The following is a 14,194-nucleotide window of genomic DNA, read 5'->3' on the forward strand; positions in this document are numbered from 1 at the left end:
CACAGTGTATGCAAAATACTTCGGGGACAGCCTTTTTCAAGAGTGTAATAAAACCTTTGTATTTGCCAGTCATGGATGGTGCACCATCAGTAGCACATGCAATTATATTTTTGAGTGGAATATTGCTTTCCTTGAAATAAGTAACAACTTCATTAAAAACTGTTTCACCTTTTGTGTCTGTCCTAAGACTTCTGGCAAAGAGCATTTCCTCTCTGGGTCCTTGATAATCTATAAATCTCACATATGCTAATAGAATGACTTCATTATCTCTTAAGGTAGATTCATCATGTTGAAGGGCAAACTGTTTTGCTTGCAAGTTAGCTATTAATTGTTTTTCTACATCCTCCGCCATTTCATCAATGTGTCGTGACACAGATGGATTTTAGGGTTACAGGGTTTCATGCTATCATTTGAAAGTATATCCATACATATGAGGCACATTGGACCCTGGTTGAGAACCCATGATTTAGGGCATCCCCTACCTCCTCAGACTCTAGGGACAGGTTCCCTCCACTATCTCTGATCTGCCCTACTCGATCTCTAATCATCCTCTTATTTCTCACAGAAGTGGAGAACGCCTTGAGGTTTTCCCTAATCCATCCCGCCAGGGCTTTTACATGCCCCCTTATAGCTCTCCTAAGTCCATTTTTGAGTTCCTTTTTGGCTGCCTTGTAACCCTCTCGAGCCATGCCAGATCCCTGCTTCCTCAACCTTACGTAAGCTTCCTTCTTCCTCTTGCCTAGAGGCTTCACTTCTCTTGTCCTCCAAGGCTCCTTCACCTTACCATTCCTTCCTTGTCTCAGTGGGATAAAACTATCCAGCACTTGCAGCAAGTGCTCTTCAAACAACCCCCACATTACTGTTGTGCATTTCCCTGAGAACATCAGTTCCCAATTTATGCTCCTCAGCTCCTGTCTATTAGCAGTATAATTTCCCCTCCCCCAATTAAATACCTTCCCATACTCTCTGTTCCTATCCCTCGCCATGACTATGGACACACCTGACAAAATCTGCCCCATCCAAACCATTTGCACTATTAGGGAAGTTGAAGTCACACATGACAACAACTTTGTTACTTCTGCACCTTTCCAAGATCTGCCGCCCAATCTGTTCCTCCATCTTTCTGCTGCTATTGGGGGGTCTATCAAAAAATCCCAATAAAGTGACTGCTCCTTTCTTGTTTCTGACTTACACCCATACTGTCTCAGTAGACAAACCCTCCTCAACTACCTCCTTTTCTGCAGCTGTGATGTACTCCCTAATTAACAGTACCACTCCCCCTCCTCTTTTACCTCCCTCCCTATTCTTCTGAAAACATCTAAACCCCAGAACATCTAACAACCATTCCTGCCCCTGTGAAATTCATGTCTCCGTAATGGCAACAACATCGTAGTTCCAAGTACTGATCCAAGCTCTAAGTTCATCTCCCTTATTCCTGACACTCCTTGCATTGAAACAGACACACTTTAACCCATCCCACTGAGTGTAACTTTGCCCTATCAACTGTCTATCCTTCCTCACAGACTCCCTGAATACTATTTCTGCCCGTTCAACAGCTACCCTATCCTCTGATCCTATATGCTAATTTTATAAACACGTATGTTTACTATATGCTAATTTGTGTTCATAAAATTGGAATGTGAAAATATGACAAATGTAAATATTTAAATATTTTAAATTCCATTGCATTCCAATTTGCTGCATAAAAAGGAAAAACCTTCTTTGTCCAACGGCGCCACAGTCGGCCGGGAGCCATGTTGCTCGCCAGGGGGGCATTCGCGAGGGCAGGTGGGGGGATGGAAAGGGGAGCAGTTTTTGGCAGGTCGGGTCTGCGCACGGCCGGCGCCATGTTTTACGGTGCGACCGAACAAGGTCGTCATCGTGCACATGCGCAGCCACGGACCCGACCATTCTCCAGCCGTTTATATCGTGGGAGCTGGGAGTTTTACCTGGCGGGCTGCTAGCCCCTCACCAGTCACAGGATCGGTGAGGATTCGGCTCCAATTTTGGCATCGTAAAACGCCACTGTTCTCACGCTGTCGTCGGCACTTAGCCTCAAAAACAGAGAATCCAGCCCCTCATCTTTTCTCTGGTTCTTTTAATCTTAGATTTTCTTCAACCTCCACCCTCTGGTTACCAACCCTGTTGAACATGGTAACAGTTCCTTCCTATACACTCCATTAAAAAAACCTCATACTTTAAACTTCTATTTTGAAGCTCCCATCAACCCTTTCTTTTCAAAGGTGAACAATGCCACCTTCTGCAGTCCCTCCATATAACTGAAATCCCTTATTAAATATCATTCTGGATGCTTGGGCAAAATCCTGGAACTCCTTCCCCAAACTGCACTATGGGTGTACCTACACCACATGGACTGCAGGGGTTCAAGAATACAGCTCACCACCACCTTTTTCTCAAGGGAAATTAGGGATGGGCAATAAATGTTGGTCCAAGCAACAAAGACCACATCCCTTGAATTAATAATTTTTTTAAAACCTTCTCTGCACCCTCTCCAAATGTTGAGAACCTTAGCTATTGGTAAACTATGGGTGCGTTCTTCCGGCTGCGTTGCACTCGAGCGAGAGCACAGCATGGCCAGTAGATGCTGGGAGAGGCCTCCCATGGACTTCCCAGTAGCCTTTACGCTATTCGAGATCTACCCAGATCTCGCGAGGCGTTGGAATCAGAAGCCCGCCCAAAATGGGCGTGACCAAATGGCACACACCTTAGTAGGGTTCAAACCTACTTAGGCGAGCTCACCCAGTGTCTACTGGCCTCCCGGGATCTACTGGCCTCCCCAGGGAGGCCGCAACCGGGCGCCGTTCAGTACTGGTCCACACACAAGTGGACCAGGCAGAACCGCACCCGGGGGTCTCCCAGGCCATTGGAGGCCCCTGGCTGGCCAGGGATTGTGCAGGGTGGCCCCTTGGCCCTCCACCTGGAACTATTAGATAGCAGTCGAGAACTCTCAGCAAAACCCGCCACAAATGACACTTAGAAACTTTTCCGTTAGATTGCACTCTACATTTCAACTGTTTCTGGATTACTCCCAGTGCCATACAGTATAGCCGACAGGGAGGTCTGAAGGAATGGGTGGATGGGGAATGGAACTGCTGGTGCATTAAGATGACCTCATGTTAAGGGTAGAATTTGGGAGGCCAACAGGAAGGGCGTCAGAATAGTTGAGGCTAGATGGCTCCAAGGCATGATAGCTGGAAAATGCAATGTTCTGTTAAATGAAGAGGGTTACCTCGTTTGGCATTACAGGAATCTTTCTGCAGAAATCATGATACCTGTTAGGAGATAACAACCACTCCCATGTACTGAGGTAGGGGCAGAGAAGATATAACCTGTAACACAACTGATTTATTAACCGGACCCCTGGTTTTATAAGAGTTTTAGTGGGCTGATGCTGATTCTGTTTCATAGAAGACACCATGATTAGGTGTTCAGAGTAAAATACATGAATCAAATTCTTAATAAATTCTGGATTAATTCCAATAAGACCTCTGCCACCTATTTGGACCATCTATAATTTCACAAATTACAGTATTAAAATGATAACTAAGAAGCAACATTCCTAGGGGTATGAGAATATGAACTATCCCTGATAAATTTTCAAGGATTGCATTTTATATGATTCCCTGTACTTCCCTAATTTGAGGATTCTGTCATGTTACCAATAGTTAGAATAGTTTGTATATTTTGGGATTATTGTAAGTAGTGTTTTCACTCATACGATATGAAGCATTGATTTTCTTTTACCCAATATTTATATTTATATAAATATTTATATTCGAAGGTTTAGAATTACATGCAGTTTCAAGACTTCTTGTTCACACATGCAATAAATTAACAACTTCTATTTTGTTTTGTGCAGTTCTCTGCTGTGGTGATATTGCTTTTAGTGGGTCAATTCTTTTGATACCCTTGTAATGATATGTATATAGTCAGGCTAGTGAAGGGTTAATAATTACAGCTGTGTAAATTAAACACTAGAGGGCACCACCACTTCTCTGTATTTAAATCAGACTTTGAGGGAATTCTGGCAGTAGCATAAGGAGAAGCTGGAAGGAAAGCATGGTGAAAGCATAAGAAGAAGATTAGAGTAGATAGAGTTAACACGGGGTTAGATCATAGTCTAGTTGGTGACTATTTAGATTATTGAGTATTGCTAGACCAGATTCAATATTACTTAATTATTAACTGTAGCTCAATCGAGTGTACAAACTTCAATTAATTAATAGTTTTATAATAAATTAGTTGTGTTTCAATCTTTTGATTGGTATATTCTTTGTCAACACCATATTGGATCATTCTGGAAGAAAGGACAAAGAATACAACATATTACCAAGAATGGTAATATAACATGCTACCAGGAGCAGAAACATAACAGGGTACAAGGAGTGGACAGTTTCAAATTTTAATGTACCACGATATAATATGGTACCAGAGTTACTGCTGAAGCTAGTTAGATAGTTTAGTTAGGATTTAGTCAGAAAAACTAACACGCAACTCGAATTTTGAAGAACAGACCTATTACTGCGAGACACTGACGAATCCAGGACTCATGGAGAAAGCTCATGCTCCACGACGACTCCGAATCAATGGTAAACTAAATGTTAACTGGCGGGTGTTTAAACAAGAGTTTCAGCTGTATCTCCCATCCTCCAACCTAGAAACTGCCAGAGATGAGTGAAAAACTGCTTTATTGTTACTAATGGCTGGACAGCAGGCCTTAGAAGTATATGTCACATTCCATTTTGAGAGTGATGTTGAAAAATATAACTTTGAATTGGTAGTTAAAAAATTTTATCATTATTGTGAAAGTAATGAAAATCTCAGCAAAAGACTGCAAAAGAAACAAAAAATGCTGTCTCAAGATTCGATTAAAATGTGCAACGTGAGAAAACAATCTAAAATTAGAAGTGCCGAAACGTTAAATCGTCAAAGTAAAAACGTTTTTCCCTCCGTTGAAGCTGTGGAGCAGCTGGAAATTAATCGCACTCAAAAAGACGACTGTGCGCAAGCGCACCTGAAGAAAACATGGGATTCCAATTCTTTTTTTTAACAAACAATTGTATTCAGGTATTTTAGGCATATAGAAAAAGTGACATTGTACAGTACAAAAAAAAGTCAAGACACAAATTAAACATAGTGCAAACCACGGATCTGTTCACGCACGGACCTGCCTCAATATCCTCCTACTCTACTCTGCCCTAGCCCCCCCCCCCCCCCCCCCCCCCACCGCTGACGCTTACTCCTCTGCGAAGAAGTCAATAAATGGCTGCCACCTTTGGACGAACCCTAATAGCGGCCTCTCAAGGCAAACTTGACTTTCTCCAGGCCAAGAAAGCTCGCCATGTCCGATAGCCATACCTCAGCCCTCGGGGGCTTTGAGACCCTCCATGCTAACAATATTGGTCACCGGGCTACCAGGGAAGCAAAGGCCAGAACGTCAGCCTCTCTCTCTTCCTGGACTCCCGGGTCCTCCAAGACCCCAAAGATTGCCACCCCGGGGCTCATTACCACCCCAGTTTTCAATACCCAGGACATGACATCTGCGAATCCCTGCCAATACCCCCTGAGTTTAGGGCATGACCAGAACATGTGTACATGGTTAGCCGGCCCTCCAGCGCATCTAGCACACTTGTCCTCCAGCCCGAAGAATCTGCTCATCTGGGCCACCACCATGTGGGGCCCGGTGCACGACCTTAAACTGGATCAGGCTGAGCTTGGCGCATGTTGCGGTCGTGTTCACTCGGCTTAGGGCTTCTGCCCAGATACCATCCTCTATCTCCCCGCCGAGCTTCTTTTCCCACTTAAGCTTCAGGTCCTCGGTCTGCGTATCCTCAGCTCCCAATAGTTCCTTGTAGACGTTTGAGACTCTACCCTCTCCCACCTCTCCCCTAGAAACTACCCTGTCCTGCCTCCCCTTCGGCGGGAGACGTGGGAAGACGGCACCAGTCTGAGTACAAAATCCCGCACCTGTAAGTATCTAAAGTCATTCCCTCTCGCCAGCCCAAACTTCCCCTCAGCGCCCTCATGCTCGGAAAGCGCCCTTCTAGGAACAGATCCCCCATCCTCACAATCCCCTCCCTCCTCCACTGTCGATACCCCCCCGTCCATGTTCCCCGGGGCAAATCGGTGGTTGCCGCAGATTGGGATCCACACCAATGCTCTTACCTCCCCTACATGCCTTCTCCACTGGCCCCAGATCCGAAGAGCCGCCACCACTATCGGGCTGGTGGAGTACCCTGCCAGCGGAAGCGTCCGAGGCGCCGTGACTAGGGCTGCTAAGCTAGTGCCCCTGCACGAAGCAGCCTCCATCCGCTCCCAAACTTGAAAAGCACCCACCATTCATTTCCTTATCATCGCTATGTTGGCCGCCCAGTAATAGTTGCTGAAGTTCAGCAACGCCAGCCCTCCTCCTTCTCTGTTCCTTCAATCTTCACCCACGGGGACTTCCCTGCCCATACAAATCCCAGAATAATTTTATTCAGCCTGTTAAAGAAGGACCGCGGGATGAAGATGGGAGACGGTGGAAAAACAAACTAGAACCGTGGGAGAATCGTCAGCTTAACAGTCTGCACCCTCCCAGTCAATGACAGCGGGAGCGCATCCCACCTCCGGACCTCCTCCCTCACTCGTTCCACCAGTCGGGACAGAACATAGAACAGTACAGCGCAGAACAGGCCCTTCGGCCCTCGATTTTGTGCCGAGCAAATGATCACCCTACTCAAACCCACGTATCCACCCTATACCCGTAACCCAACAACCCCCCCCCCCCTTAACCTTACTTTTTAGGACACTACGGGCAATTTAGCATGGCCAATCCACCTAACCCGCACATCTTTGGACTGTGGGAGGAAACCGGAGCACCCGGAGGAAACCCACGCACACACGGGGAGGACGTGCAGACTCTGCACAGACAGTGACCCAGCCGGGAACCGAACCTGATTGAGCTTATGCAACTTGCGCCTGTCCCGTGCCACCTGAACCCCAAATATCAGAAACTCTCCCCCACTAGCCTGAACGGCAACCCCTTCAGCCTACTCTCCTGCCCACTCGCATGAATTATGAACATTTCGCTCTTAGCCATGTTCAATTTATATCCTGAGAACCAGCCAAATTCCGTCAGGATTTCCATAATACTGTCCATCCCCATCATTGGGTCCGATATATATAACAGCAGATCGTCTGCATATAACGAGACTCTATGTTTCATTTCGATCCTGACCAGGGCCCCAGTCCGTCCACCAACCCCCTCCCCACTCTTGGGAAGGTCAAAATATCCAGGAATCGCCTCATCCCCCCCCAGTCCCCCGGGGGTTTCCGAAGTGTACAGCTTCCTATAAAAGTCCCTAAAGACCTTGTTCAGCCCTGTCGGGTCACCCACTAGATTACCTTCCCCATCCACTACCCTCCCTATTTCCCTAGCCGCTTTCCTCTTCCTTAGTTGTTGCGCAAGCATTATACTGGCCTTCTCCCCATGCTCATAAATCGCGCCTTTTACCTTTCTAAGCTGCTCTACAGCCTTACCTGTAGTCAGCACCCCAAATTCGGCCTGCAGCCTCTGTCGTTTCCTGAGTAACTCTGACCTCGGGGATTCCGCGTAACTCCTGTCCGTCCGTAGAATTTCCTTAATCAGTCGGTCCGTCTCCTCCCTATTTGTCCTGTCCCTGTACGCCCTGATTGAAATCAGCTCTCCTCTCACCACTACCTTCAGCGCTTCCCAGAGCACCGCTGCTGAGACTTCTCCAGTATCGTTCACCTGCAGGTAATTCTGCATGAATTTCCTCAGCCTCTCACACACCGCCTCGTCCGCGAGTAGTCCAAATTCCAGCTTCCATGGTGGGTGCTGATAGCTGTCCTTACAAAAATGCAGGTCTACCCAGTGCGGAGCGTGACCCGATATGGCAATTGCCGAGTATTCTGCCCCCACCATTCCGGCCAGCAGGTCCCTACTCACAACAAAGTAATCAATTCGGGAATATACCTTGTGGACGTGGGAGTAGTACGAGAACTCCCTCGCTGTCGGCCGGCTAAATCTCCATGGATCTTCCCCCATTTTCTCCATGAACCCTCTCAGTTCCTTTGCCATCGCTGGCAACCTGCCCGTTCTTGAACATGATCGGTCCAGGCTCGGGTCCAGAACTGTATTAAAGTCCCCGCCCATGATCAGCTTACGCAGGTCCAAGTCGGGGATCTTCCCTAGCATCCTCCTAATAAAATCTACATCGTCCCAATTAGGGGCATACACACTGACCAGGACTACTCTCACCCTTTCAAGCTTACCCCTCACCATAAAGAACCTGCCACCCCCATCCACGACTGTGCCCTCCGCCTCAAATTGTACCCTTTTATTAATCAAAATCGCAACCACCCTCGTCTTGGAATCAAGCCCCGAATGAAAGACCTGACTGACCCAGCCCTTAACCTAACCTGGTCTGCCACTTCCAGGTGCGTCTCCTGTAGCTTTACTATGTCCGCCTTCAGAACCCGCAGATGCGCAAACACACGCGCCCTCTTCACTGGCCCGTTTAACCCTCTAACATTCCAGATGATCAGCCTGGTTGGGGGGCACTTCGCTCCCCCCCCCCCTCAGCCATCCCCTTTCCTTGTCCAGCCCCCCAGCCATGTGTCATGCTTCATCTTGCCCTCCTCCTGACCGGCTCCACCCATGAACTCCTCACTGTTGCCATGTCCAGTTTCCATCCCCGTCAGCAGAATGACTGCCCCCCCCCCCCCCCCCCTAGCAACATCATCCTATCACCTAATCCCTGCTCTAATCTAACTATATGCACACCCCCCACCTCGGCTTTCGTTGACTAGCCCCACTCAGCTAGCCTGGGGCTCCCAGCCTCGGCGTCAGCGCGTCTCCCACCCATTGTTCCCAGTCACCCCTCCCCCGACTCATCCAAACCAGTTCCCCAGATCAGCCCTACTTAAGCAAACACTCTATACGAGTCATAAACAACCCCCACAATAGCACAATTCAAGTTAAACAAAACAAAAAAAAAAGAAAGAGATGAGAAGTAACAGGCACTCTCAGTCCTTCCCATACAGACACAGAAAAGATTGCACAAAGTTCCCCTGAAGCATCCCTCTTAACCCAACCCTTTTAACTCTTTTCTTTATTATTTTCCCTCCAGCCAAGCTCCAACTAATCAAAGAGCCCAAAAAGGAAACATTCAGGTAAAGCACGCAAAGAACCGACAAAAAAGGACCCAAACATACAGGCAATTTTCAAAACGGGAGAGACACCTCATATACTTAAAAGTTCTAACATGAGCCCAAACGCCCTCAGCTCAGGGCCAGCCCTTGCTTCTTAACAAAGTCCATCGCCTCTTCGGGTTCCTCGAAATAATGGTGCTGACCCTCATATGTAACTCACAGTCGCGCCGGAAAAAGCAGCCTGAATTTCACCTTGTGTTTATACAGTATCTCCTTCACCTGCCTGTAGCCTCCCCTCCTACTGGCCACCTCTGCGCTCAAATCTTGGTAAACACGCAGGGTGGTATTGTCCCAAGTGCAACTTTGTGTGCTCTTTGCTCATTGCAGCACCCGTTCCTTGTCCAGGTACCTGTGAAAGCATACCACAATCGCTCGTGGGGGACCCCCTCGTCGCGGCTGCCTCACCTGCACTCTGTGTGCCCTGTCCACCACCGGCGGGCGCGGGACCTCATTCCCCAGTAACTTCTGAAACATACCCTCCACAAACGCAGCATCGTCCGGCCCCTCTGCCCCCTCCGGGAGGCCCACGATTCTCACATTCTGCCAACAAGATCTGTTATCCAGGTCCTCCAGCCTTTCCAGAAGTACTTTTTGCTGGTCCCTCAGCCTCCGAATCTCCACATCCGCCACCGTTTGAAAGTCAGCCTGCTCCTCCAGTGACTTCCCCAACTGCTGGAGCTTCTTAGCCTGATCATCTAGCCTTTTTTCCATCCGCTCAATCGACTTCTGTAGCGGCTCCAAGTTGTCATGCTTCAGATACAAAAAGCCCTCCTGCATAGTCTGCAGCAGCTGCTCCATTGTGGATTGGGCTGTCGGCACCTTGCTCTGAAAACCAGCCATACTGGACCCTTTCACAGCCTCCACTGTGCCCTTATTCGACCACTTCTTCTGCTGTTTACAGTCCATACAATTCTGTATGGGTCCTGTGCCTGAGTACTATTGCTTTCCAGTTCCGCGCTGAAAAGCGCAAAAAAAGTCAGGGGAAAAGGTCCAAAAGTCCGACCGAGACGGGAGCCACCAAAATGTGCGACATACTCCCTCATAGCCACCACCGGAAGTATGCGATTCCAATTCTGAACATTCTGCACATGTGCAGGGCCAGTTTGCTCATGCGCACTTGCAAAAAAGACGCGAACCGGAAAAATACCGTTCTGCACATGCACGAGAAGCTGCGCATGCGCTCATGAAAAAAGAACGCAATCCGGAAGACAATTGATTTGTGCATGCACAATCGAAGTTTGCACATGGCGTCAAGAACGTCATGACGTCAGAACATTTTGGACACGTCCATTTAAAGGGAAACTGCCCGAAAATCAAAAAAAAACTTTTCAAGGCGCAAAACACAAGTTTTTACCTTGCAAGGCAGAATATTGCCTGAATTTAAACAAAGAGCTGAAGAAAACGTTTGCAGCACCATGGAACAAAATGTTTGCAAATGAAGAAACTGTCAACAGATCTATAATGAAAGAAAATCAATTGCACATTGAAGAATATTACTCAGACATGGCAGAGAAACTCGGATTTGATGATTATTGTGTTGGCAACATGGTTGAAAAGCTAAATACAGTACCACTCTACCAAGGTAGATGAATCCAATACATTGATGGCATTGCATTAAGTTGCTACAATGGACATCAGTAGCTGGTCATACGTACAAGAAGAAAAAGACTCCACAGAGAGAGCACTGAAAAACTCCATAGAGAGAGCACTGAAAGACAGCACAGAAAGAACACTGTAAGACTCCACAGAGAGAGCGATGAAAGATTCCACAGGAAGGGCACTGACAGACTTAAGAATGGAAACAATTAAGACTCCAGAGAGAGAACAATGTAAGAAGGAGACTACAAAGATTTCCAAGCTTATTTTATCAACAAGAAGATGAAGGTCTATCTGGCTTATTTGATCAACAACAAGAAGACTATGAATGTCTACCCACTGTATTTGTGAATAATGACAAAGTGATCACAATTAGCATACAGGCCCACAGCGAGACTGACAGATCTCATCTGGACTGTGCAAAAGAACATGACAATCAAAGTACAACAATGAATGACTCAATTGAGCACACATTTGTGCACAACCTACAAGACAATGACATCTTGGAGACATTGACTCCAGAAGAGGACCACCAAGAGATCAAAGATAAATCAAATCATCCAGAATGAACTGATGTAACAAAGCTCAGCGATGCATCAGATCATTCAAATGAACCTGAAATCATAAAGTGCAGCGAAACATCAAATCATAGAAAGGACACTGATACTAAAAAGTTTGAAAATGACTCAAACAATCCAAATGGAACAGTTATTGAGCACAAAAACAGAAAACTGCAGAACAACACACTGTACACAATGGTACGACTGTGAAACGGAAGGACAATTGAACAGCACAGTCCAAAACAGGAAGAATAGGACATTGTTCAGACAAAACAGAAGTCATGCCAACGAATTTCATGAATTCTTATTTGCTCCAAGACAAAAAAGCAAACCAGTTTTTAATGCAAATGACATACAAAATCGATACCACAAGAACGGACAAAAGATCAGAAGAAAAAAGACCAGGTCAGGCAACAAAAGTGGTTCAATCTGTCGAACACCTGATGATGACTTGTTGGTACTTCAACACACCACGAGTGAAGACTAAGAACAGACTCAATTTGTGAATCATCACAGATGGACTGTTTAATTATTGATTTTTTTCACTACATGTTAAATTCATATACATATCATGTATTGTGTACCGATATTTTACTTTTTTCCTTTGTTAACGTAAAAGAAATATAAAAACATGGGGATGTAATGATATGTATATAGTCAGGCTAGTGAAGGGTTAATAATTACATCTGTGTAAATCAAACATTAGAGGGCGCCACTACTTCTCTATATTTAAGTCAGACTCTGAGGAAATTCTGGGAGTAGCGTAAGGAGAAGCTGGAAGGAAAGCATAAGAATAAGATTAGAGTAGATAGAGTTGACACGAAGTTAGATCATAGCCTAATTGGTGACTATTTAGATTATTGAGTACTGCTGGACCAGAGTCAATATTACTTAATTATTAACTGTAACTCAGTAGAGTGTGTGAACTTCATTTAATTAATAGTTTTATAATAAATTAGTTTTGTTTCAATCTTTTGATTGGTATATTCTTTGTCAACACCATATTGGATCATTCTGGAGGAAAGGACAAAGAATACAACATATTACCAAGAATGGTAATATAACATGCTACCAGGAGCAGAAATATAACAACCCTGACGCAAAATGTTTACAGATTCTGTTTGTTAATTACGTTGTTAATTCTGACACTCGTTACCATTTCAGGCTGTATAAAAGTTGATGGATTAGACATTTCCTCAGTCACGTTGGACCATTTGAGGAAATCAATCTCAATAATTCCCCAGGATCCTATTTTGTTCAGTGGCACTATCAGGTAAACGATACATTGCAGTTGCAAGGCACACCGTTATAACATTACAATTTATTCTTGAATTTTGTTCAGTTTGCTGAAATGCATCTGTATACTGATTTGCATCTAGATTTAATCTGGACCCAGACTTGGTGCACAGCGATGAGGAATTGTGGAAAACCTTAGAAGTTGCACAGTTGAAGTCTGTGGTAAGTGATTGGCTTGTCTGGTGCTGTAAATTCTCTCTGCTGATTCCATCTAATCTCTGCATGAATATTTTATTCAAAAGTGTGTTAATTATCTTGAAAACTTGAGATTAATTAGAACTTGTTCATTTTATGAATTGCTGCAAAGAAACTGCTGTTGTTTGTATAATATTTTTTAAATTCCTACTTAAATTTGGACCTGAGTTTTTCTAGTAAAATAACTGCAAGGATGAACATAGTTATCATAAAATGTTTCATGTGACGATTCAACAGTCTTGCCCATTAAATATTCCTGAGAATGTAGAATCATACAATTATTGAAATTTAAATCACAGAATAATGCTGTTCAGCCCACTTGTGACTGTGCCAGCCCTATGAAAAAGCTGTTTACGTGGTTCCATTCCCCTGCTTTATCCCATACTCTTTTAAATCTTGTTAATTATCCACTGTCTTTAAAAGCTGCCACCACTTTTTCTGTCAGGAGTGTATCAGCTTGAGTTAAAAAGAAAAGTCTCCTAATTTCTCCTTTCATTTGTTTAGTAATGCTCTTAAATTATATCTACTAGTTACTGACTCTTAGGCCAATAACATATTTATTCCCTTATCTATCACGTCTTCATGGGCCTATTTTTCTTAATTCAATTCAAAGGATATAGGCAACACCAACCAGTCCAGCGTTTATTACCAGCAGTGCTAAGCCGCCTTGTTGAATCACTGCAGTCCATGTGGTGAAGGTGTTTGTATCATACATTAGGTGACGAATTTCAAGATTTTGACACAGTGACAGTGAATTTCCAAGTCAATATAGTGCCTTGAAGTATTTTTATGCCTGATATTCCTGCTGCCCTTGTCCTTTATAGGTAGTGGCAGTTGCAAGTTTGGGAGATGCTGCTGAAGAACCCGTGGCAAGTTGCTGTAAAGAATCCTGTGTAGACAGTACTGTTTTTACTCATTGGATGTGGGCATTGCTGGCTAGGGTAGCATTAATTACCCATCTGTAATTGCCCTTGAGTGACTTGCTAAGGGCATTTAAAAGTCATGTAGGATGGCAGATTTCATTTGTGAACCAGGTGGGCATTACAACAATCGACAATGGTTACATTATTTCAATGGTAATCCTGGGATATTGATATTGGGTGATTTGGCAATGTTAATTCTATTGAACGTCAAGAGGAGATGGATAGACTCTCTCTTTTTGGAGGTGATCATTGCCTCGCACTTGGGTGATGTGAATGTTGCTTACCACTTATCAGTGATAGCCTGCATGTTGTCCAGGTATTGCTGCAGTAGCTGGACAGTTGAAGATAGTTGGATCTAGTACACTGTCCTGAAGAACTCTTCTAATA

General features: G+C 45.0%; 1 protein-coding gene across 1 annotated transcript in view; it reads left to right on the forward strand.

Moving 5' to 3' along the window:
• The window catches only part of LOC119972613 (ATP-binding cassette sub-family C member 9-like), a 317,550-nt gene that overhangs the window by 282,180 nt on the left and 21,176 nt on the right, over window positions 1–14,194 (forward strand). The window contains 2 exon segments of the mRNA XM_038809604.1: window positions 12,558–12,666; window positions 12,773–12,851. Of these exon segments, the coding sequence (XP_038665532.1) occupies window positions 12,558–12,666; window positions 12,773–12,851 (188 nt within the window).

This window comes from Scyliorhinus canicula, chromosome 10 (assembly GCF_902713615.1).
Source record: "Scyliorhinus canicula chromosome 10, sScyCan1.1, whole genome shotgun sequence".
Classification (NCBI taxonomy): Eukaryota; Metazoa; Chordata; class Chondrichthyes; order Carcharhiniformes; family Scyliorhinidae; genus Scyliorhinus; species Scyliorhinus canicula.